We start from the raw sequence: 27,159 nt of genomic DNA, 5'->3' as shown, positions 1-27,159 counted from the left end.
ACTCAGCCAGGAAGAAATAGAGCTCCTGAACAGACCAATTTCAAGCACTGAGATCAAAGAAACAATAAAAAAGCTTCCAACCAAAAAATGCCCTGGTCCAGATGGCTTCACTCCAGAATTCTATCAAACCTTCAAGGAAGAGCTTATTCCTGTACTGCAGAAATTATTCCAAAAAATTGAGGAAGAAGGAATCTTCCCCAACACATTCTATGAAGCAAACATCACCCTGATACCAAAACCAGGAAAAGACCCAAACAAAAAGGAGAATTTCAGACCAATCTCACTCATGAATATAGATGCAAAAATTCTCAACAAAATCCTAGCCAATAGATTACAGCTTATCATCAAAAAAGTCATTCATCATGATCAAGGAGGCTTCATCCCAGGGATGCAAGGCTGGTTTAACATACGCAAGTACATAAATGTTATCCACCATATTAACAGAGGCAAAAATAAAGATCCCATGATCCTCTCAATAGATGCAGAAAAAGCATTTGATAAAATCCAGCATCCTTTTCTAATTAGAACACTGAAGAGTATAGGCATAGGTGGCACATTTCTAAAACTGATTGAAGCTATCTATGACAAAGCCACAGCCAATATTTCACTGAATGGAGTAAAACTGAAAGCTTTTCTTCTTAGAACTGGAACCAGACAAGGCTGTCCTCTGTCACCTTTACTATTCAACATAGTGCTGGAAGTTCTAGCCAATACAATTAGGCAAGACAAGGAAATAAAGGGAATCCAAATGGGAGCAGAGGAGGTCAAACTCTCCCTCTTTGCTGACGACATGATCTTATACTTAGAGAACCCCAAAGACTCAACCACAAGACTCCTAGAAGTCATCAAAAAATACAGTAATGTTTCAGGTATAAAATCAATGTCCACAAGTCAGTAGCCTTTGTATACACCAATAACAGTCAAGATGAGAAGCTAATTAAGGACACAACTCCCTTCACCATAGTTTCAAAGAAAATGAAATACCTAGGAATATACCTAACGAAGGAGGTGAAGGACCTCTATAAAGAAAACTATGAAATCCTCAGAAAGGAAATAGCAGAGGATATTAACAAATGGAAGAACATACCATGCTCATGGATGGGAAGAATCAACATTGTTAAAATGTCTATACTTCCCAAAGCAATCTACCTATTCAATGCCATTCCTATCAAAATACCAACATCGTACTTTCAAGATTTGGAAAAAATGATTCTGCGTTTTGTATGGAACCGGAAAAAACCCCATGTAGCTAAGGCAGTTCTCTGTAACAAAAATAAAGCTGGGGGCATCAGCATACCAGATTTTAGTCTGTACTACAAAGCCATAGTGCTCAAGACAGCATGGTACTGGCACAAAAACAGAGACATAGACACTTGGAATCGAATTGAAAACCAAGAAATGAAACTAACATTTTAAAACCACCTAATCTTTTATAAATGAAACAAGAACATACCTTGGGGGAAAGACTCCCTATTCAATAAATGGTGTTGGGAGAACTGGATGTCTACATGTAAAAGACTGAAACTGGACCCACACCTTTCCCCACTCACAAAAATTGATTCAAGATGGATAAAGGACTTAAATTTAAGGCATGAAACAATAAAAATCCTCCAAGAAAGCATAGGAAAAACACTGGAAGATATTGGCCTGGGGAAAGACTTCATGAAGAAGACTGCCATGGCAATTGCAACAACAACAAAAATAAACAAATGGGACTTCATTAAACTGAAAAGCTTCTGTACAGCTAAGGAGACAATAACCAAAGCAAAGAGACAACCTACACAATGGGAAAGGATATTTGCATATTTTCAATCAGACAAAAGCTTGATAACTAGGATCTATAGAGAACTCAAATTAATCCACATGAAAAAAGTCAACAATCTCATATACCAATGGGCAAGAGACATGAATAGAACTTTCTCTAAAGACGACACACGAATGGCTAACAAACACATGAAAAAATGTTCATCATCTCTATATATTAGAGAAATGCAAATCAAAACAACCCTGAGATATCATCTAACCCCAGTGAGAATGGCCCACGTCACAAAATCTCAAAACTGCAGATGCTGGCGTGGATGTGGAGAGAAGGGAACACTTTTACACTGCTGGTGGGACTGCAAGCTAGTACAACCTTTCTGGAAGGAAGTATGGAGAAACCTCAAAGCACTCAAGCTAGACCTCCCATTTGATCCTGCAATCCCATTACTGAGCATCTACCCAGAAGGAAAAAAATCCTTTTATCATAAGGACACTTGTACTAGACTGTTTATTGCAGCTCGATTTACAATTGCCATAATGTGGAAACAGCCTAAATGCCCACCAAGCCTGGAATGGATTAACAAGCTGTGGTATATGTATACCATGGAATACTATTCAGCCATTAAAAAAAATGAAGACTTTACATCCTTCGTATGAACCTGGATGGACGTGGAAGACATTATTCTTAGTAAAGCATCACAAGAATGGAGAAGCATGAATCCTATGTACTCAATTTTGATATGAGGACAATTAATGACAATTATGGTTATGGGGGGGAAACAGAAAGAGGGAAGGAGGGAGGGGGGTGGGGCCTTGGTGTGTGTCACACTTTATGGGGGCAAGACATGATTGCAAGAGGGACTTTACCTAACAATTGCAATAGTGTAACCTGGCTTATTGTACCCTCAATGAATCGCCAACAATAAAAAAAAAATAATAATAATGATAATAAATTTAAATTAACTAAAAAAAAAAAAAAAGAATTATTGGTCCCCTTTACCAAGAACTAGGGGTTAGGGTTAGTTAGTGGCACCCATCCTGCCCACAAGTGCTCTATGAACCCAGCATTCTAATGAGTGGTGACTGTAGTTGCCAAGAACATAGGGACCATCTGGATTGAAATCCCAGTCCCGTTGCTCACTAGCTGTGTGACTTTAGGCATGTGTCTTAACCTCTCTGAGCTCTAATTCCAACATCTTTAAATGGTTATAATGATAACAGCACTTACCTCAGAAGTTTTAAGGGCACCCATGAATATATCAATGTACACAGCTATGATTTAATAAAAAAAATGTAAAAAATTTAAAAAATAAATAAATACATAAAAAAAAGAAGTTTTAAGGGCAAATTAAGAGAGATAATACAGAGCCCTTAAAAGCTGTGCCTGGTGCATGGTAAGCATTCAGATCTCTATTCATTATTCATTCAACAAACACTTATCAAATGCTTACTTTGTGCCTAGATGGTGTTCTGTTATTTTGGGACACAGCAGTAAACAAAACAGACCAAAACCACTGCCCTTGGGGACCTTTAGGTTCTAGCAGGGAGAGACAGACAACAAGCACCTTGATGGACAAAATACATGGATTGTGCCATGGAGAAAAAACAGAAAAGGAAGAGTGGGCTGCAGGCGGCAAGGGTGAAGTTCAACTTTAGGCAAGATGGCCATTGAGGGAGCTCACTGAGAAGGTGACATTTGAGTAAAGACCTGAGGAGGCCAGGGGATACCCATGTGGACACCTGGGGAAACCCACCCCAGGAATCACCTTACAGTTGTAAACAAGTCTGTGTGCCTTCAGTGTTCACACTGACTAGTAATTTTTAAATATTTTAGGAACAAATGTTTGCTTCTATTTGTTTTTCCATATGGAGTCAGAAAGCATAGAAATGTTGCTTCTTAAAGGTTGTCTCACCAACCTTAACCTGGACTTTTGTGTGTGTGTGTGGGAGTTTTTGTAGTTTTATTTTGTAACCTTAATAAGTCCTTCCTTGGAATGCCCAGGGATTTTTTCTTTGTTGCTGGTGTTTTACTAAAAGCTACAGGATTTGCAAGGGTACATTCAAAACTATTAAGAGTATAGGCCAGGCACGGTGGCTCACGCCTCTATTTCTAGAACTCTGGGAGGCTGAGGCAGGTGGATTGCCTGAGCGCACGGGTTTGAGACCAGCCTGAGCCAGAATGAGACTGCATCTCTAAAAAAAATATCTGGGCGTTGTGGCGGGCATCCATAGTCCCAGCTACTTGGGAGACTGAGGCAAGAGAATTGCTTGAGCCCAAGAGTTTGAGGTTGCTGCCATCTTTGATGCCACAGTATTTTAGTCCAGAACTTTCTGCTACAGCTGATGAAGTTATTTAAGTATGAAATTGATGGATTCTATTCTTGATTCATTTACTTATGCAACTTCATTTATTTGTCCTTTTAGTATCCTACAACAGGTCTGATAAAGCCACTACCATGTATTGAGTCTTTGCCATGGCCAGAAATTGCACTAGGCAATTTGCACAGTTAATTACAGAGCCGGGTGGTAGGTATATTAGTATCCCTGTCTTGTAGGAGAGAAAAGGTTTGGTTCTGTGTCCTGTGGATTAAGGCTTCCCTTTTTTCTTTTGAAGGATGAAGAATGCATTCGTCCTGGTCCTGCTACAGACTTGAGTTTCCTGGAGAAATTGGAAGAGAAAGTGGGCAAGCACGCACACTTTGAAACGTATGTGTGTACTTTATTTGACAAACTGTTGGCATGGGTGAAAATAATTGTATATCCATTTTCTTTAGTATGTGAATAGTGAGTGTTCTTTGAGAGAACAACTACTTCTTGAAACAAAAAAATATCACTATGGGCTGAGTGCTCTGGGAGCCTGAGATGGGCAAATACTTTGAGTTTAGGAGTTCCAGACCAGCCTAAGCAAGAACAAGACCCCACCTCTACTAAAAATAGAAAAACATTGGGCCAGGCACAGTGGCTCATGCCTGTAATCCTGGCAGTCTGGGAGGCCGAGGCAGATGGATTGCCTGAGCTCATGGGTTTGAGACCAGCCTGAGCAAGACCCTGTCTCTAAAAATAGCCGAGCATTGTGGTGGGCACTTGCAGTCCCAGCTACTCGGGAGGCTGAGGCAAGAGAACTGCTTGAGTCCAAGAGTTTGAGGTTGCTGTGAGCTATGACACCATGGCACTCTACCCAGGACCACAAAGTAATACTGTCTCAAAAAAAAAAATTCACCAGGCATTGTGGTGGACACCTGTAGTCCCAGCTGCTCGTTAGGCTGAGGCAGGAGGATCACTTGACCCCGGGAATCTGATGTTGCTTTGAGCTAGGCTGATGCCACAGCACTGTAGCCTGGACAACAGAGTAAGACTCTGCCTCAAAAAAATATATATATTATGATATGCAATTCATAGATGTGTTACCTTTGTTAGTAGAAATCAAACTCACATAAATTACAAGTGGAATTTAAAAAAAAGGATTTTGTCTCTTTATTCAGTGATCATTACATTTTGGAATGTCCATATGCATCAAATAGTATCTTTTTTAAAATTCAGGTATAAAATGCATACCTGATGGGTGCAGATGTGAAATGTACAACCTGATGAATTTTTATATTTGTATGTGCTCCTGTGATTACCGCGCAGATCAAGACTTAGAGCTCAGCATCCCAGAAAATCAACTGGATGTTCATTGTCATCTTTGAGACAAGGAGGAGGGAACTTAGGAGCATGTGCTCTGGAATCAGAAACCTCATTTTGAATCCCACCTTTGCTACTTACAAGACATGTGACTTGGGAAAACTTAATGCTCCTGCATTTATGTTTTCCCCTTCTACAAAATGGGGATATTAATATACCTACCACACAGCTTTGTAAATGACTGCATAAATTGCTTAGTGAAATTTCTGGCCACAGTAAAGACTCAGTGACTAGAAGTGGCTTCATCAGACCTGTTGTAGGACAGTAAAAGGACAAGTAAATGAAATCACATAAGTAAAGGAATCAATGGAGAAGTGAGTTGGGGTACATTCACAAGTGGAATAATATATCACCTTGCAAATGAATAATCTATAACTACATCAGTGATGTGGGTGAATCACACAAATGTGTCACAAAAGTGTACATACTATGCAATTCTATTTCTATAAAACATGTAACTACTAAAACTAACTTACCCTGTTAGCTGTTGGTTAATAACTGGCAGGGGCTCAAAGTGGGGGTTCTCACTGGTAATGATCAGGCTGCTTATTACATGGGTGTGCTTAGTTTTTGAGAGCTGTATACTTACAGTATATGTGCTGTCAATATATATGATGTATTTAAGAGAAAAAGTTATTTAAAAAATCATGGATTTCCAGAATCTGAGAAATGATGTTTCATGAGTATTTTGGTCTCTCAACATCATAAAAATGTGAAGTGTTAATAAAATAAAAATAAAATACAAACAAAGTATTCTTAGTTATCACCTAGAAAAGCGTACGTTTATGTAGCTCACTTATGTATTTTTATTTCTCGGGGTTTATGAGAAGGAAGGGTCTTTCCTCAATTTGGGTGCCATTTGGTTGCAGTGCAGCAGAGAGTTCAACTCTGTCTGTTTCTGTCTTGCAGCCGTAAGCTGGCTGGTCCAAAAGGCCGAAAGAGGATTGGCTGGATGGAGTTCCGACTCCTCCACTACGCAGGAGAAGTCACATACTGTACCAAAGGTGAGTGACCATGGGGTACAAGTTATGGCTACGCAGGTGCCCTAGGTATGTGCCCAGCCCCGTGTCCTGCTTTTGCACCAAGTCCTCTGAGGCAGCCCTGCACTGCCATCCCCAAAAAGCCCTCATCTCACACTGAAGCCATTTGAAAAAGTCTTTCTAACTTTTTTATTTATTACTTTTATAAATAACCACTCCATTGAGATAATTCATATATCATACATTTCACCCATTTAAAGTGTATAATTTAATAACTTTTGGTATTGAGTTGTACAAACATCACCACAGTCTATTTTAGAACACGTCGGCACCCTAGTAAGAAACCTTCTGCTGATTAGCAGTCACTCCCCATCTTCTTCTGCTGCCCCTGCCCTATAGTCCTGGGCAAAACAAACTCATCTACTTCCCATCTTTGTGGATTTGCTTTTTTTTTTTTTTTTTCAGAGTCTCACTTTGTTGCCCTCGGTAGTGTGCCTTGGTGTCACAGCTAACAGCAACCTCCAGTTCTTGGGCTTAGGCGATTCTCTTGCCTCAGCCTCCCAAGCAGCTGGGACTACAGGCGCCCACCACAATGCCTGGCTATTTTTTGTTGCACTTTGGCCAGGGCTGGGTTTGAGCCCACCATCCTCGGTATATGAGGCCAGCACCCTATCCAATGAGCCACAGATGCTGCCTGTGGAGTTGCCTATTCTTAACACTTTCTATAACTGGAATTATACAATATGTGGCCTTTTGTGTCAGGCTTCTTTCACTTAGCACAATGTTTTTAAGGTTTATCCGTGTTTTCATTCCTTTTCATTGCCAAATAATATTCCCTTGTGCAGATCCATACCAGGTTTTGTTTATCCATTCCTCAGTAATTCACTGATGGGCATTCAGGTTGTTTAGACTTTTAGCTATCACGCGTGATGCTGCCATGAGCATGCCTGCGTAAGTGTTATCATGAGCAGATGTTTTCAGTTTTCTTGTGTGTATATCTAGGAGTGGAATTACTGGATCTGATGGAACTCTATGCTTAATGTTTTGAGGAACTGTCAGACGGTTTTTCAGGGCAGCTATACCATATTACATTCCCACCAGCAGTGTAGGAGAGGTTCTGGTTTCTCCACAGCCTCACCCATGCTTGTTACTACCTGTTATATTATTCTATATGGCACGTTCTATTCTATTTATTACGTTCTAGTGTTATATCTACATTTTATGTTATGATAGCCATTTTAGCAGATATTAAGTGGTATGTCAATTTTTTTTTTTTTCTGAGACAAAATCTCACTCTGTCACACTGGGTAGAGTACCGTGACATCATCACAGCTCACAGCAACCTCAAACTCTTGGACTCAAGTGATCCTCTTGCCTCAGCCTCCAAAGTGGCTGGGACTGCAGGTGCCTGCCATGACGCCTGGCTAGGTTTTTGTATTTTTAATCGAAGCAAGGTTTGCTCAGGCTGGTCTCAAACTCCTGAGCTCAAGAAGTCCACCCACCTCAGCCTCCCAGAGTGCTGGGATTTCAGACATGAGCCACCATACTTGGCTCTCAATGTGGTTTTGATTTGCATTTCCCTGATGACCCAGGATATTGAGTATCTTCTCGTGTGTGTACTGGCCATTTGGGTATCCTCCTAGGAGAAATGTCCATTCAGTTCTTTCACCCATTTAAAAAATTGGGTTTTTAACTATTGTGTTGTAAGTATTCTTATATATTCTGCATACTAGACCCTTTAAATGATTAACAAAAAAAATCTTCTCTTACTCTGTAAATTGTCTTTTCACTTTCTTGATGGTATCCTTTGAGGCCCAAAAGTTTTTAGTTTTGATGAAGTCTAATTTATCTTCATTTCTTTTTCTCACTTGTATTTTGGTTAGAAATTACTTTGAAATAGTGCTCGCCAGCAGCACATATACTAAAATTGGAACAATACAGAGATTAGCATGGTCCCTGCACAAGGATGACATGCAAATTCATGAAGCGGTCCATATTTTTTTCTTGTACCCTCAATGAATCCCCAACAATAAAAAAATTACTTTTAAACAAGTTTGTCTAAGAATCTTTAAAAAGTAATATATAATGTGTACAGATATTAAGAGTTCTTAGGACGTGGTGGCTCACGGCTATAATTCTAGCACTCTGGGAGGCCAAGGCAAAAGGATCACTTGAACTCCTGTTCAAGACCAGCCTGAGTAAAAGCAAGACCCCATCTCTACTAAAAACAGAAAAAATGGCCGGGTGTTGTAGCAGGCACCTATAGACCCAGCTGCACAGGAGGCTGAGGCAGGAGGATCACTTGAGCCTAGGAGTTTGAAGTTGCTATGAACGAGGCTGATGCCACTGCACTGTAGGCTGGGCAACAGAGTGTGACTGTCTGAAAAAAAAAAAAGTTCTTATTTTTAAATCCAAAGCGACGTAAAGAAGAAAAAAAATTTTAAATAAGATGAATCCGTTTATACAGATATAATCCCTTGATTTTTGTCTGAAGAACAAAAGTAATACATGCCCTTTTGCCCTAGTCTCTTCCTGAAGCATCCATAAGAATCAACAGTATCTTATAATTACTTCCAGGAAAATAGAAACATTTTATGCTTATGCTTACATATATGAGGAGACAGACAGACTGTTCAATGACACAAACTGTTATTTTGTGATATGTACTTTGCATTTTTCACTTAATGACATTGGAGATCATTTGTATTCCAACTAATATTCACTGAGCACTTATAATGAGTCAGGTACCGTCCCAAGCACTTTAGCTCTGTTGTTCTAAACCTCACAGAGTCGTGGGAAGTGGGAGTGGTATTACTCCCTCTTTGTTATTTGTTTTATTTGTGCTTTTATTGTATTTAATCGACATATAACTGTACATGTTTATGGCGTACATTGCGCTATTTCAATACGTGTATGCAATATTGAATTCGCATATCCATCACTTCAAACATTTATCATTTTTTTGTGTTGAAAGCATTCTTAAGATTTACACTTGCAGCTATTTGAAATATGCAATAAATTACTCATTACAGTCAGCCTATAATGCTAAAGAGCACTAAAATGCATTCTCCCATCTAGCTGTGTTTTGCATCTGTTAACCAGCCTCTTCCTGTGCTCCCTACCTCCCCACCACTAGTGGCCACTATTCTCTTTACTTCTACGAGATCAACTTTTAGCTTCTGTGTATGAGAACAGTATTTATCTTTCTGTACCTGACATATTTCCTTTAACATAATGTCCTCCAAGCTCATCCATGTCGCCATGAATGACAAATTTTCATCTTTTTATGGTGGAGTAATATTTCATTGTGTATATACATCACATTTTCCTTATCTGTTCATCTGTTGATGGACACTTAGGTTAATTCCACATCTTGGTTATTGTAAATAGTGTTGCAGTAAACACAGGAGTTCAGGTATTTCTTCAATATGCTAATTTCCTTTCTTTTGGATATATACCCAGTGGTAGAATTGCTGGATCATATGGTAGTTCTATTTTTAGTTATTTTTTAGAAACCTTTATACTGTTTTCCATAATGGCTCTACCAATTTACATTCAACAATGTATATGAATTTCCTTTCTCTATAATCTCACCAGGATTTCTTACTTTTTTATTCTTTTGATAATAGCCATCTAACTGGAGTGAGCCTATATCTATTGTCATTTTGATTTGCATTTCCCTGGTGATTATTGATATGGAATATTTTTTTCATATACCCATGGGCCATTTTCTCCCATGGGTCTTCCTTTGAGAAATATCCATATAGGTATTTTTCCCATTTTAAATTGGATTATTTGGGGTTTTGCAATAAAATTATTTGAGCTCCTTTATCATGTCAGAGTACGTGTGATCATGTGATATATTCATGTAATCAAATGACAATAATTAGGATATCCGTCACCTTAAATATTGATCTTTATGCTAGTGACATTTGAATAATTTTCTTTTTTTTTTTTTATTGTTGGGGATTCATTGAGGGTACAATAAGCCAGGTTACACTGATTGCAATTGTTAGGTAAAGTCCCTCTTACAATCATGTCTTGCCCCCATAGAATGTGACACACACCAAGGCCCCACCCCTCTTTCTGCTTCCCCCCCATAAACTTAATTGTCATTAATTGTCCTCATATCAAAATTGAGTACATAGGATTCATGCTTCTCCATTCTTGTGATGCTTTACTAAGAATAATGTCTTCCACGTCCATCCAGGTTCATACGAAGGATGTAAAGTCTCCATTTTTTTAATGGCTGAATAGTATTCCATGGTATACATATACCACAGCTTGTTAATCCATTCCAGGCTTGGTGGGCATTTAGGCTGTTTCCACACTTTGGCGATTGTAAATCGAGCTGCAATAAACAGTCTAGTACAAGTGTCCTTATGATAAAAGGATTTTTTTCCTTCTGGGTAGATGCCCAGTAATGGGATTGCAGGATCAAATGGGAGGTCTAGCTTGAGTGCTTTGAGGTTTCTCCATACTTCCTTCCAGAAAGGTTGTACTAGCTTGCAGTCCCACCAGCAGTGTAAAAGTGTTCCCTTCTCTCCACATCCACGCCAGCATCTGCAGTTTTGAGATTTTGTGATGTGGGCCATTCTCACTGGGGTTAGATGATATCTCAGGGTTGTTTTGATTTGCATTTCTCTAATATATAGAGATGATGAACATTTTTTCATGTGTTTGTTAGCCATTCGTGTGTCGTCTTTAGAGAAAGTTCTATTCATGTCTCTTGCCCATTGGTATATGGGATTGTTGGCTTTTTTCATGTGCATTAATTTGAGTTCTCTATAGATCCTAGTTACCAAGCTTTTGTCTGATTGAAAATATGCAAATATCCTTTCCCATTGTGTAGGTTGTCTCTTTGCTTTGGTTATTGTCTCCTTAGCTGTACAGAAGCTTTTCAGTTTAATGAAGTCCCATTTGTTTATTTTTGTTGTTGTTGCAATTGCCATGGCAGTCTTCTTCATGAAGTCTTTCCCAGGCTAATATCTTCCAGTGTTTTTCCTATGCTTTCTTGGAGGATTTTTATTGTTTCATGCCTTAAATTTAAGTCCTTTATCCATCTTGAATCAATTTTTGTGAGTGGGAAAAGGTGTGGGTCCACTTTCAGTCTTTTACATGTAGACATCCAGTTCTCCCAACACCATTTATTGAATAGGGAGTCTTTCCCCCAGGGTATGTTCTTGTTTGGTTTATCAAAGATTAGGTGGTTGTAAAATGTTAGTTTCATTTCTTGGTTTTCAATTCGATTCCAAGTGTCTATGTCTCTGTTTTTGTGCCAGTACTATGCTGTCTTGAGCACTATGGCTTTGTAGTACAGACTAAAATGTGGTATGCTGATGCCCCCAGCTTTATTTTTGTTACACAGAACTGCCTTAGCTATACCGGGTTTTTTCCGGTTCTGTACAAAACGCAGAATCATTTTTTCCAAATCTTGAAAGTACGATGTTGGTATTTTGATAGGAATGGCATTGAATAGGTAGATTGCTTTGGGAAGTATAGACATTTTAACAACGTTGATTCTTCCCATCCATGAGCATGGTATGTTCTTCCATTTGTTAATGTCCTCTGCTATTTCCTTTCTGAGGATTTCATAGTTTTCTTTATAGAGGTCCTTCACCTCCTTCGTTAGGTATATTCCTAGGTATTTCATTTTCTTTGAAACTATGGTGAAGGGAGTTGTGTCCTTAATTAGCTTCTCATCTTGACTGTTATTGGTGTATACAAAGGCTACTGACTTGTGGACATTGATTTTATATCCTGAAACATTACTGTATTTTTTGATGACTTCTAGGAGTCTTGTGGTTGAGTCTTTGGGGTTCTCTAAGTATAAGATCATGTCGTCAGCAAAGAGGGAGAGTTTGACCTCCTCCCATTTGGATTCCCTTTATTTCCTTGTCTTGCCTAATTGTATTGGCTAGAACTTCCAGCACTATGTTGAATAGTAAAGGTGACAGAGGACAACCTTGTCTGGTTCCAGTTCTAAGAGGAAAAGCTTTCAGTTTTACTCCATTCAGTGAAATATTGGCTGTGGCTTTGTCATAGATAGCTTCAATCAGTTTTAGAAATGTGCCACCTATGCCTATACTCTTCAGTGTTCTAATTAGAAAAGGATGCTGGATTTTATCAAATGCTTTTTCTGCATCTATTGAGAGGATCATGGGATCTTTATTTTTACCTCTGTTAATATGGTGGACAACGTTTATGGACTTGCGTATGTTAAACCAGCCTTGCATCCCTGGGATGAAGCCTACTTGATCATGATGAATGACTTTTTTGATGATAAGCTGTAATCTATTGGCTAGGATTTTGTTGAGAATTTTTGCATCTATATTCATGAGTGAGATTGGTCTGAAATTCTCCTTTTTGTTTGGGTCTTTTCCTGGTTTTGGTATCAGGGTGATGTTTGCTTCATAGAATGTGTTGGGGAAGATTCCTTCTTCCTCGATTTTTTGGAATAATTTCTGCAGTACAGGAATAAGCTCTTCCTTGAAGGTTTGATAGAATTTTGGAGTGAAGCCATCTGGACCAGGGCTTTTTTGGTTGGAAGATTTTTTATTGTTTCTTTGATCTCAGTGCTTGAAATTGGTCTCTTCAGGAGCTCTATTTCTTCCTGGTTGAGTCTAGGGAGAGGGTGTGATTCCAAATATTGATCCATTTCCTTCACATTGTCAAATTTCTGGGCATAGAGTTTCTGGTAATATTCAGAGATGATCTCTTGTATCTCTGTGGGATCAGTTGTTATTTCCCCTTTATCATTTCTGATTGAGGTTACTAGAGATTTTACTTTTCTATTCCTCGTTAGTCTGGCCAATGGTTTATCTATTTTATTAATTTTTTCAAAAAACCAACTCCTTGTTTCATTAATTTTCTGAATGATTCTTTTGTTTTCAATTTCATTGATCTCTGATTTGATTTTGGATATTTCTTTTCTTCTACTGAGTTTAGGCTTAGACTGTTCTTCTTTTTCCAATTCCGTAAGATCTCTTGTGAGATTGTTGATGTGCTCTCTTTCTGTTTTTCAAATGTAGGCATCTAAAGCGATGAATTTTCCTCTCAAAACTGCTTTTGCAGTATCCCACAGGTTTTGGTAGCTTGTGTCTTCATTGTTGTTATGCTCAAGGAAGTTAATGATTTCCTGTTTTATTTCTTCCTGCACCCATCTGTTATTCAACAGAAGATTGTTTAATTTCCATGCCTTTGGGTGGGGTCGAGCATTTTTGTTAGAGTTGAGTTCCATCTTTAGTGCCTTATGGTCTGAGAAGATACAAGGTAAAATTTCAAATCTTTTGATTCTGTTGATATTTGTTTTGTGTCCCAGGATATGATCAATTTTGGAGAATGTTCCATGGGGTGATGAGAAGAATGTATATTCTTTATCTTTGGGATGGAGTGTTCTATATGCGTCTATCAAGCACAGTTGTTCTAGGGTCTCACTTAAATCTCTTATATCCTTGTTTAATTTCTGTTTAGAGGATCTGTCCAGCTCTGTAAGAGGAGTGTTAAGGTCCCCTGTTATAATGGTATTATCAGATATCATACTGCTCAGACTGAGTAAGGTCTGTTTCAAGAATCTGGGAGCATTTAAATTGGGTGCATAAATATTTAGAATTGAAATGTCTTCTTGTTGTATTTTTCCCTTGACCAATATAAAGTGACCATCTTTGTCCTTGTTGAATTTAGTTGCTTTAAATTCACATGTATCTGAAAATAAGATTGCAACTCCTCTTTTCTTCTGAATTCCATTTGCCTGAAAAATTGTCTTCCAACCCTTGACTTGGAGCTTTAATTTGTCTTTTGAAGCCAGGTGTGTTTCTTGCAGACAGCAAATGGATGGCTTGTGTTTTTTAATCCAGTCAACCAATCTATGTCTCTTCAGTGGGAAATTCAAGCTATTAACATTTATTGAGATAATTGATAAGTGTGGTAGTATTCTATTCATCTTATTTTGTGAGAGTCCATTGCTTAGTTTTATCTTTTGCATCAGTGTGGAGGTTAGGTTCTGTCCTTTAATTTCTGAGTTCTTACTTTGCTGCTGATCCATTGTGGTGGTTAGTGTGTAGAACAGGTTGAAGTATTTCCTGTAGAGCTGGTCTTGTTGTGGCAAATTTCCTCAATGTTTGTATATCCGTAAATGATTTGATTTCTCCGTCAATTTTTAAGCTTAGCTTAGCAGGGTACAGAATTCTGGGCTGGAAATTGTTCTGTTTAAGTAGATTAAAGGTAGATGACCATTGTCTTCTTGCTTGGAAAGTTTCATTAGAGAAGTCTGAGGTCACTCTGATGGATTTGCCCCTGTAGGTCAACTGGCGCTTACTCCTGGCAGCTTGCAGAATCTTTTCTTTTGTCTTGACTTTGGACAGGTTCATCACAATGTGTCTTGGAGAAGCTCGGTTAGAGTTGAGGCGACCTGGGGTCCGATAGCCCTCTGAAAGCAGTGTGTCAGAATCTTTGGTGATATTTGGGACATTTTCTTTTATAATATTCTCTAGTATGGCTTCCATTCCTCTGGGGCATTCTTCTTCCCCTTCTGGAATTCCTATAACTCGTATGTTGAAACGCTTCATAAAGTCCCATAATTCTGACAGTGAATGTTCTGCTTTCTCTCTCTTCTTTTCTGCCTCTTTTACTATCTGGGTTATCTCAAAAACTTTGTCTTCTACCTCTGAAATTCTTTCTTCTGCATGCTCTAACCTGTTGCTGATACTTTCCATTGCATCTTTAAGTTCCCTAATTGACTGTTTCAGTGCCTTCAGCTCTGCTATATCCTTTTTATATTCTTCATATCGTTCATCTCTTATTTGATTCTGTTTTTGGATTTCCTTTTGGTTATTTTCCACTTTATTAGCAATTTCCTTCATTGTTTCCATCATTTCTTTCATTGTTTTCAACATATGTATTCTAAATTCCCTTTCTGTCATTCCTAACATTTCTTTATAGGTGGAATCCTCTGCAGTAGCTACCTCATGGTCTTTTGGCAGGGTTGTTCTGGACTGGTTCTTCATGTTGCCTGGAGTTTTCTGCTGATTCTTCCTCATGAGTGATTTCTTTTATCTGTTTCCTTGCCCTAATTTTCCTTTCACTTCCTCTTGCTCTTTAAGTTCTCGTGCCTGTGGACTAAGGGTTACAGGACCAGAAGGGTGAGAAGGTTGAAGAGCAAAAAAGGGATGAAAGAAAGGAGGACCGAGTGATAAGAAAAAAAAAGAAAAGTAGAGAAAGGAGAGGGGGTGGGTAAAAGGAATATTGACAAAAAGAAGAGAGGCACAGAAAGAGGGAGACAGAGCAATATAGGTGTACAGTAGGGTACTTTGATACAACCTTAAAAAAAAAAACCACCTTCTGGGGGTGCCCAGTTGGGTGGTTCCCTTGAGGTCAGCAGCTCTTTGCTAACCTGATCAGACACAGTACCCCACCTCCACCAAGTAGAGAGGAAAGACAAAAATGCTATAAATCAAACCAAAACAAGCAAACAGAAAACTTTACAGGATAAAATTGGGTGGAAAACCAAATAATAGTGGTAGAAACAGTAGCAAAAATGAAGTTCTAATTATTGAAATAGGCAGCAATGGGAAATTATAATTGAACTAGAAAAATTGAGAAAGAAAAAGGATCTGTATGGAAAAGGTTGAACTTAAAAAACAAAACAACATCAACAACATCAAAATAAACAAAAAAACCAACCAAACCAAAAAAAAACAACAACCAAAAGCAAAGCAGTATGTATATGTTATTGAATATTGTCTGGGCAACACGTGGTCTTCTGGGGTATGAGATGTTAATCACAGTTCTGATACGACTGGAGGCTGCTGATTTCTCAAACTCCAGCAGGTAGACACCCTAAATCTCTCTTCAGCCCACTTAAAAGTCACTTTGAACTTGTTCACTTGCTGAGCAGAGGCTTTTCCAGGAATGTGCTTGTCACTGGAATCACTGCTGAAGTGGTTATCCACTTACCCAGTGTGCCAAAACTGGTCTCACTCTGCCCCTGAGGGTTAGGGCTGCAAGGCGGCTCAGACCCTACCCTTAGGCTACTTGGTCGCTGGGTTACCAGCTCCCACCCAATTCTAGCTTTGCGACCCTGAGGGCGGAGCTTGCCGGGGCAGGTCGCTCACAATGGCTCCCTGTGATCCACAGCCAGACACTATTAGCTCGTCTGGCTCAGCGGCTCAGACTGGGGCCCTAGACAATGGCCAAAGTTCTCCGCACTCCCGCTCAGGCTCTCCCCAAGGCAGTTCAACTGAGTGCCAAGTCCAAAGACACCAAAACAGTTCACAGGTAAGGCCTTTCTGGTTTGCAGTCTCGCTGCTACTGAACTTACAGTTGCGGGCGGGTTTAGACAGATTGAACACACGCAACCACTTGCCAGTTTTCCACTGTTTTAGTCCTCCTCTTGGGGTCCAGAAGTCTCTCGCTGACTCCCTGTATCCTTGCAGGGGTGATGATAGGCATTTCCCACCAGCCAGAGATGCCTGGAGTCCTATCTCCCCAGACTCACAGTGCCCAGATGCAAGGAAGCTGTTACTAGGCCACCATCTTGCTCCGCCCCCTGAAATTTGAATAATTTTCTTTTCTTTTTTTTTTTTTTTTTTTGGTAGAGACAGGGTCTCACTCTGTTGCCCTCAGTAGAGTACCATGGCATCACACAGCTTACAGCAACCTCCAACTCCTGGGCTTAGGTGATTCTCTTGCCTCAGCCTCCCGAGTAGCTGTGACTACAGGTGCCCACCACAACGCCCAGCTATTTTTTTGTTGCAGTTTGTCTGGAGCTGGGTTTGAACCCACCACCCTTCATATATGGGGCTGGCGCCCTACGCACTGAGCCACAGGTGCCACCCCATTGGAGTTATTTTCTTCTAGCTATTGTGAAATGCATAATAATTTTTTGTTTTGAGACAGAGTCTCACTCTGTTGCCCTGGGTAGAGTGCTGTAGTGTCATCATAGCTCATAGCAACCTCAAATTCCTGGGCTCAGTTAATCTCCTTTGCCTCAGCCTCCCACGTAGCTGGGACTACAGGTGCCCACCACAATGCCCAGCTAGGTTTTTTTTTTTTTTTTTTCTATTTGTAGTAGAGACAGGCTCTTCATCTTGCTCAGGCTGGTCTTGAACTCCTCAGCTTGAACAATCCACCTGCCTTGGCCTCCCAGCATGCTAGGATTACAGCCATGAGCCACCACGCTTGGCCCATTTTCTCATTTTTAAAGTTGTATTATTTTGGGGTTTCCTGTAGTTTTATTTGAACTCTTTATATATTCTGATTATTAATCTCTTTTCAAATGAATAGTTTGCAGATCTTTTCTCCCATTCGGTGAATTGTCTTTTCACTTTGCTGATTGTTTCCTTTACTGTGTAGGTTTTTAGCTTAATTTAATCCCATTTGCCTATTTTTGTTTTTGTCGCCTGTACTTTTGAGGTCTTACACACACACACACACACCCCGAAAAATTACTCAGACTGATGTCCTGGAGAATTTCCCTAATGTTTTCTTATTGTAGTTTCATAGTTTCAGGTCTTAGGTTTAATTTCTTAATACATTTCGATTTGATTTTTGTATATGGTAGGAAAGGGGGGTTTAGTTTCATTCCTCAGCTTCTATTTATCCAGTTTCCTCAGCATCATTTATTGAAGAGACTGCTCTTTCCCTGTTGTATGTCCTAGGAGCCTTTGTCAAAAATAAATGGGCTATAAAGGACGAATTTATTTCTGGATTTCTCTATCTGTTCCACTGATCTGTGTGTCTGTTTTTATGTCAATATCATGCTGATTTGGTTACTGTAGATTTATAGTATATTTTGAAGTCAGACAATGTGATGCTTCCAGCTTTGTTCTTTTGCTTGAGATGGTCTTGGCTTTGGGGTCTTTTGTGTTTCCATATAAATTTTAGGGCTACTTTTTCTATTTCTGTAAAGAATATCATTGGTATTTTCATAGAGATTACATTGAATCTATCAATTGCTTTGGTAGTATTGTCGTTTTAATAATATTAATTCTTCTAATTCATAAGCATGGAATATCTTTTTCTTTCACTTTCTTTTGCCAGTGTTTTATAGTTTTCCTTGTAGAGATCTTTCTCATCTTCGGTTAAATTGATTCCTAAGTATTTTACATTCTTTGTAGCTAATATAAATGAGATTACTTCCTTGATTTCTTTTTTCAGACTGTTTGCTTTTGGCATATAGAAATGCTACTAGTTTCTGTACATTGATTTTGTATTCTGCAATTTTACTGAATTCATTTGTCAGTTTTGGTCTTTAGGTTTTTCTAAGTTTAAGATTATGTCATCTGACTGAGTGTGGTAGCTAAAGCCTTTAATCCTAGCACTTTAGGAGGCTGAGGTGGGAGGATTGCTTGTGGCCAGGAGTTCAAGACCAACTTTGGCAATATAGAGAGAATCCCATCTATATTTTTAAAAAATGAAAAAATTAGCTGGACATGGGGGTGCATGATTCTAATCCCAGCTACTCAGGAAGCTGAGTCAAGATTACTTGAGACCAGGAGTTCGAGTGTGCAGTGAGCGATGATGATGCCACTACACACTAGCCCAGGCAACAGAGGAAGACCCTGTCTCTAAAATAAATTGATTAATTAATGAGACTTAATCAAGTTTAAAAAAATCATGTCATCTGCATATAAGGCTAATTTTACTTTTCACTTTCCCATTTGGATGCTCTCCTTCTCTTACCTTATTCCTCTAGCTAGAATTTTCAGGCCTACCTTGAATAAAAGTGGGCATCCTCATCTTGTTCCAGGTCTTAAAGGAAAAGCTTTCACTTTTTCCCTGTTCAATATGATGTTGGCTATGGGTTTGTTATCTATGACATTTATTATGTTGAAGGATGTTCCTTCTATACCTGTTCCATCGAGGGTTATTTTCACAAAGTGATGTTGAATTTTATTGAATGCTTTTTCAGTCCCAAATAAAATGATCATACAGTTCTTGTTCTTGGTTTTGTTAATGTGATGCATCATGTTTATTGAATTGCATATATTGAATCATTCTTGTATCCCTGGGATAAATCCCACTTTTCATGGTGAATAATGATTTTAATGTGTTGTTGTGTTTAGTTTGCTAACACTTTTGTTGAGGATTTTTGCATTTATATTCATATTGGTATGTTTTGTTGTGTACTTGTCTGATTTGGTATTAAGGTAATGCTTGCCTTGTAACATGAGTTTGGAACTAATACCTTCTCTTCAATTTTTTTGAACAGTTTGAGTAGAATTGATAATTAGTCTTCCTTAAATGTTTGGTAGAGCTTGCAGCTGGGCACCGTGAGTCTGGGGAGATAAGACTCCAGCCATCTCTGGCTGGTGGGATCTGCCTATAATCATCCCTTTGAGGATACAGGGAGTCAGTGAGAGACTTCTGGAACCCAAGAGGAGGACTAAAAGGGTGGAAAACTGGCACAGGAACTTAAAGAGCAAAAGGAAGTGAAATGGAAATTAGGGCAAGGAAACAGATAAAAGAAATCACTCATGAGGAAGAACCAGCAGAAAACTCCAGGCAACATGAAGAACCAGTCCAGAACAACCCCTCCAAGAGACCATAAGGTAGCTACTGCAGAGGATTCCACCTATAAATAAATGTCAGGAATGACAGAAAAGGAATGTAGAATACATATGATGACAACAATAAAGGAAATGATGGAAACAATGAAGGAAATTGCTAATAAAGTGGAAAATAACCAAAAGGAAATCCAAAAACAGAATCAAATAAAAGATAAACAGTATGAAGAATATAGAAAGGATATAGCAGAGCTGAAGGAACTGAAGCAGTCAATTAGGGAACTTAAAGATGTAAAGGAAAGTATCAGCAACAGGTTAGACCATGCAGAAGAAAGAATTTCAGAGGTGGAAGACAAAGTCTTTGAGATAACTCAGATAGTAAAAGAGGCAGAAAAGAAGAGAGAGAAAGCAGAACGTTCACTGTCAGAATTATGGGATTTTATGAAGCATTCCAACATACGAGTTATAGGAATCCCAGAAGGGGAAGAAGAATGCCCCAGAGGAATAAAAGCCATACTAGAGAATATTATAAAAGAAAATTTCCCAAATATCACCAAAGATTCTGACACACTGCTTTCAGAGGGATATCGGACCCCAGGTCGCCCCAACTCTAACCGAGCATCTCCAAGACACATTGTGATGAACCTGTGCAAAGTCAAGACAAAAGAAAAGATTCTGCAAGCTGCCAGGAGTAAGCGCCAGTTGACCTACAGGGGCAAATCCATCAGAGTGACCGCAGACTTCTCTACTTAAACAGAACAATTTCCAGCCCAGAATTTTGTACCCTGCTAAGCTAAGCTTTAAAATTGACGGAGAAATCAAATAATTTACGGATATACAAACATTGAGGAAATTCGTCACAACAAGACCAGCTCTACAGGAAATACTTCAACCTGTTCTACACACTGACCATCACAATGGATCAGCAGCAAAGTAAAAACTCAGAAATTAAAGGACAGAACCTAACCTCCACACTGATGCAAAAGATAAAACTAAGCAATGGACTCTCACAAAATAAGATGAATAGAATACTACCACACTTATCAATTATCTCAATAAATGTTAATGGCTTGAATTCCCCACTGAAGAGACATAGATTGGCTGACTGGATTAAAAAACACAAGACATCCATTTGCTGTCTGCAAGAAACACACCTGGCTTCAAAAGACAAATTAAAGCTCCAAGTCAAGAGTTGGAAGACAATTTTTCAGGCAAATGGAATTCAGAAGAAAAGAGGAGTTGCGATCTTATTTTCAGATACATGTGGATTTAAAGCAACTAAAGTCAAAAAAGACAAAGATGGTCACTTTATATTGGTGAAGGGAAAAGTACAACAAGAAGACGTTTCAATTCTAAATATCTATGCACCCAATTTAAATGCTCCCAGATTCTTGAAACAGACCTTACTCAGTCTGAGTAATATGATATCCGATAATACCATAATTACAGGGGACTTTAACACTCCTCTTACAGAGCAGGGCAGATCTTCTAAACAGAAATTAAACAAAGATATAAGAAATTTAAATGAGACCCTAGAACAACTGTGCTTGATAGACGCATATAGAACACTCCACCCCAAAGATAAAGAATACCCCAAAGGATTAAACAATCTTCTGTTGAATAACAGATGGGTGCAGGAAGAAATAGGACAGGAAATCATTAACTTCCTAGAGCATAACAACAATGAAGACATAAGCTACCAAAACCTGTGGGATACTGCAAAAGCAGTTTTGAGAGGAAAATTTATCGCTTTAGATGCCTATGTTCGAGAAACAGAAAGAGAGCACGTCAACAAACTCACAGCCATCTTATGGAGTTGGAAAAAGAAGAACAATCTAAGCCTAATGTCAGTAGAAGAAAAGAAATATCCAAACTCAAATCAGAGATCAATGAAATGGAAAACAAAAGAATCATTCAGAAAATTAATGAAACAAGGAGTTGGTTTTTTGAAAAAATTAATAAAATAGGTAAACCATTGGCCAAACTAACGAGAAATAGAAAAGTAAAATCTCTAGTAACCTCAATCAGAAATGATAAAGGGGAAATAACAACTGATCCCACAGAGATACAAGAGATCATCTCTGAATACTACCAGAAACTCTATGCCCAGAAATTTGACAATGTGAAGGAAATGGATCAATATTTGGAATCAGACCCTCTCCCTAGACTTACCCAGGAAGAAATAGAGCTCCTGAACAGACCAATTTCAAGCACTGAGATCAAAGAAACATTAAAAAATCTTCCAACCAAAAAATGCCCTGGTCCAGATGGTTTCACATCAGAATTCTATCAAACCTTCAAGGAAGATCTTATTCCCGTATTGCAGAAATTATTCCAAAAAATCGAGGAAGAAGGAATCTTCCCCAACACATTCTATGAAGCAAACATCACCCTTATCCCAAACAGGAAAAGACCCAACCAAAAAGGAGAATTTCAGACCAATCTCACTCATGAATATAGATGCAAAAATTCTCAACAAAATCCTAGCCAATAGATTACAGCTTATCATCAAAAAAGTCATACATCATGATCAAGTAGGTTTCATCCCTGGGATGCAAGGCTGGTTTAACATACGCAAGTCCATAAACATTATCCACCATATTAACAGAGGCAAAAATAAAGATCATATGATCCTCTCAATAGATGCAAAAAAAGCATTTGATAAAATCCAGCATCCTTTTCTAATTAGAACACTGAAGAGTATAGGCATAGGTGGCACATTTCTAAAACTGATTGAAGCTATCTATAACAAACCCACAGCTAATATGTACTAAATGGAGTAAAACTGAAAGCTTTTCCTCTTAGAACTGGAACCAGACAAGGTTGTCCTCTGTCACCTTTACTTTTCAACATAGTGCTGGAAGTTCTAGCCAATACAATTAGGCAAGACAAGGAAATAAAGGGAATCCAAATGGGAGCAGAGGAGGTCAAACTCTCCCTCTTTGCTGATGACATGATCTTATTCTTAGAGAATCCCAAAGACTCAACCACAAGACTCCTAGAAGTCATCAAAAAATACAGTAATGTCTCAGGACACAAAATCGATGTCTACAAGTCAGTAGCCTTTGTATATGCCAGAAACAGTGAAGATGAGAAGCTAATTAAGGACACAACTCCCTTCACCATAGTTTCAAAGAAAATGAAATACCTAGGAATATACCTAACAAAGGAGGTGAAGGACCTCTATAAAGAAAATTATGAAATCCTCAGAAAGGAAATAGCAGAGGATTTTAACAAATGGAAGAACACACCATGCTCATGGATGGGCAGAATCAACATTGTTAAAATGTCTATACTTCCCAAAGCAATCCACCTATTTAATGCCATTCCGATCAAAATACCAACATCGTACTTTCAAGATTTGGAAAAAATGATTCTGCGTTTTGTATGGAACCAGAAAAAACCCCGTATAGCTAAGGCAGTTCTTAGTAATAAAAATAAAGCTGGGGGCATCACCATACCAGATTTTAGTCTGTACTACAAAGCCATAGTGGTCAAGACAGCATGGTACTGGCACAAAAATAGAGACATAGACACTTGGAATCAAATAGAAAACCAAGAAATGAAACTAACATCTTACAACCACCTAACCTTCGATAAACCAAACAAGAACATACCTTGGGGGAAAGATTCCCTATTTAATAAATGGTGTTGGGAGAACTGGATATCCACATGTTAAAGACTGAAACTGGACCCACACCTTTCCCCATTCACAAAAATTGATTCAAGATGGATAAAGGACTTAAATTTAAGGCATGAAACAATAAAAATCCTCCAAGAAAGCATAGGAAAAACACTGGAAGATATTGGCCTGGAAAAGACTTCATGAAGAAGACTGCCATGGCAATTGCAACAACAAAAATAAACAAATGGGACTTCATTAAACTGAAAAGCTTCTGTACAGCTAAGGAGACAACAACCAAAGCAAAGAGACAACCTACACAATGGGAAAGGATATTTGCATATTTTCAATCAGACAAAAGCTTGATAACTAGGATCTATAGAGAACTCAGATTAATGCACATGAAAAAAGCCAACAATCCCATATATCAATGGGCAAGAGACATGAATAGAACCTTCTCTAAAGAAGACAGACGAATGGCTTATAAACATATGAAAAAATGTTCATCATCTCTATCTATTAGAGAAATGCAAACCAAAACCACGCTGAGATACCATCTAACCCCAGTGAGAATGGCCCACATCACAAAATCTCAAAACTGCAGATGCTGGTGTGGATGTGGAGAGAAGGGAACACTTTTACACTGCTGGTGGGACTGCAAGCTAGTACAACCTTTCTGGAAGGAAGTATGGAGAAACCTCAAAGCACTCAAGCTAGACCTCCCATTTGATCCTTCAATCCCCTTACTGGGTATCTACCCAGAAGGAAAAAAATCCTTTTATCATAAGGACACTTGTACTAGACTGTTTATTGCAGGTCAATTTACAATCGCCAAAATGTGGAAACAGCCCAAATGCCCACCAAGCCAGGAATGGATTAACAAGCTGTGGTATATGTATACCATGGAATACTATTCAGCTATTTAAAAAAATGGAGACTTTTCATCCTTCGTATTAACCTGGATGGAAGTGGAAGACATTATTCTTAGTAAAGCATCACAAGAATGGAGAAGCATGAATCCTATGTACTCAATTTTGATATGAGGACAATTAAGGTCATGGGGGGGTGGAGGAAAAACAGAGAGAGGGAAGGAGGGTGGGGGTGGGGCCTTGGTGTGTGCCACACCTTCTGGGGGCAAGACATGATTGCAAGAGGGACTTTACCTAACAAATGCAATCAGTGTAACCTGGCTTATTGTACCCTCAATGAATCCCCAACAATAAAAAAAAAGAAAAAAAGGAAAAAAAATCAGCACTAATAAAAAAAAAAATGTTTGGTAGAATTCAGCAGTTAAGTCATTAGGTCATGAGTTTTTCTTTGGGAGACTATTTATTACAGCTTCAGTCTTGTTACTCATTAGTGGCTGTTGAGGTTTTCCCTTTCTTCATGGCTTAATCTTGGTAGGTTGTATGTGTTCAGGAATTTATCCACTTCTTGGAAGTTTCGCCTTTTTTTTTTAATTGTTGAGGTTTTTTTTTTTTTTTCTTTTTTTACAGTTTTTGGCCGGGGCTGCGTTTGAACCCACCACCTCTGGTATATGGGGCCAGTGCCCTACTCCTTTGAGCCACAGGCACTGCCCATTTCTTGGAAGTTTTCCAATTTGTTGGCGTATAGTTGTTCAAAATAATCTCTAATTTTTTTTGCATTTAATATTTCTGTGGTGTCAATTGCGTGTTGTTTTTCATTCCTGATTTTATTTATTTGGATCTTTTCTCTTTTTTTGTTAGTGTTGCTAAAGGTTTGTTGATTTTTTCTTTTCTTTTCTATTTTTTTTTTTGAGACAGGGTCTCAGCTGTCACCTTGGGTAGAGGGCCATGGTGTCACGGCTCATAGTAACCTCAAACTCTTGGGCTTAAGTGATTCTCTTGCCTCAGCCTCCCAAGTAGCTGGGACTACAGGCGCCTGTCATGCGCCCGGCTATTTTTTGGTTATAGTTGTCATTGTTGTTTGGCAGGCCTGGGCTGGATTGGAACCCACCAGCTCTGGTGTATGTGGCTGGAGTCCTAGCCCCTAAGCTACAGGTGCCAAGCCAGGTTTGTTGATTTTTATCTTTTCAGAAGCCAACTTCACATTTCATTGATCTTTTATATCTATTTTTTGTCTCAATTTCATTTATTTATTTTTTAATATTTATGATTTCTTTCCTTCTACTAATTCTGTGTGTAGTTTGTTCTTTTCTAGTTCCTTAAGGTGCACAATAATTGTTCATTTGAAGTCTTTCTACTTTTTTGATGAAGGCCTTTGTTGCTATAAACTTCCCTCTTACTACTGCTTTTGCTATATCCCATAGATTTTGGGTATGTTATATTTTCATTTGTTTCAGAAATTTTTTCATTTCATTTTTAATTTCTTCACTGACACATTGATCATCTAGGAACATGTTATTTAATTTCTTTGTGTTTGTATCTTTTCTGAGGTTCTTCTTATTATTGATTTCTAGTTTTATTTTACTATGGTCAAAAAAAGATACTCGATATGGTTTCTACTCTTTCACATTTGTTGAAACTTGTTTTGTGGTCCAGGATATGGTCTATTCTGGAGAAAGTTCCATGTGCTGATGAAAAGAATGTATACTCTGCTGCAGTTGGGTGAAATGTTCTATAAATGTCAGCTAGGCCTTTTTGCTCTAATGTATAGTCTAACTCTCATGTTTCTTGGTTGATTTTTCAGTAGTGATGATTTGTCCATTACTGAGTACGGGGTGTTGCAGTCCCCTACTATTACTGTCTATGTCTCCATTTAGGTCTATTAATGTTTATTTTATATATTTGGGAGTTCCAGTGTTGGGAATGTAGATATTTATAATTGTTATACCTCATGCTGAATCGACCCCTTCAACATTATATAGTGACCTTCTTTGTCCCTTTTTATAGTATTTGATTTGTAGTCTGTTTTATCTAATATAAGTGTAGCTATTCCTGTTCTTTTTTGATTTCCACTTGCATACAATGTCTTTCTACCCCTCTACTTTTAGTCTGTGTGTCTTTATGGTGAAGTGAGTTTCTTGTAAGCAGCATATAATTGTGTCTTATATTTTTTATCCATTCAGCCATTCCTGTGTCTTTTAATCAGAGAGTTGAGTCTACTTGCATTCATTGTTATTATTGATAAGTAAGGACATACTACTATTTTGTTGCTTGTTTTCTGGTAGTTTTATAACTCTTTCTCCTTTCTTGCTGTCTTCCTTTGTGGTTAAGTGATCTACTCTAGTGGTATAGTTTTTATTTTTAGTGTTCTTCTCATGAGTTTTTGCATTATAGTTACCATGAAGGTTACCAAAAAAAATTATAACAAATTATTTTAAAGAGATAACTTTTGTGGGGCACAATGCCTTACACCTGTAATCCTAGCACCCTGGGAGGCTGAGGTGGGTGGACTGCTTGAGCTCAGGAGTTCAAGACCAGCCAGAGCAAGAGCAAGACCCTGTCTCTAAAAAAAGCTGGGCATTATGACAGATATGTATAATACCAGCTACTTGGGAGGCTGAGGCAAGAGAATCACTTGAAACCGAGAGTTTGAGGTTGCTGTGAGCTATGATGCTATGGCCCTCTACTGAGGGCAACAAAGTGAAATTCTGTCTCAAAAAAAAAAAAAAAAAAAAAAGAAG

The 27,159-nt window shown here is 38.5% G+C and overlaps 1 protein-coding gene and 1 non-coding gene across 2 annotated transcripts in view; both read left to right on the top strand.

The window, feature by feature from the left end:
• MYO1H (myosin IH) overlaps positions 1 to 27,159 on the top strand; it is an 81,660-nt gene that overhangs the window by 27,372 nt on the left and 27,129 nt on the right. The window contains exons 13-14 of the mRNA XM_053590109.1: positions 4,376 to 4,467; positions 6,355 to 6,449. Of these exons, the coding sequence (XP_053446084.1) occupies positions 4,376 to 4,467; positions 6,355 to 6,449 (187 nt within the window). The remainder of the gene's footprint in view (positions 1 to 4,375; positions 4,468 to 6,354; positions 6,450 to 27,159) is intronic.
• On the top strand, positions 8,325 to 8,426 carry LOC128585124 (U6 spliceosomal RNA). The gene has a single exon (XR_008379869.1). It is a non-coding gene; the product is annotated as a U6 spliceosomal RNA (small nuclear RNA).

Source organism: Nycticebus coucang, chromosome 4 (genome assembly GCF_027406575.1).
Source record: "Nycticebus coucang isolate mNycCou1 chromosome 4, mNycCou1.pri, whole genome shotgun sequence".
NCBI classification, from domain to species: Eukaryota; Metazoa; Chordata; class Mammalia; order Primates; family Lorisidae; genus Nycticebus; species Nycticebus coucang.
This window is presented reverse-complemented; position numbering and strand designations above follow the sequence as displayed.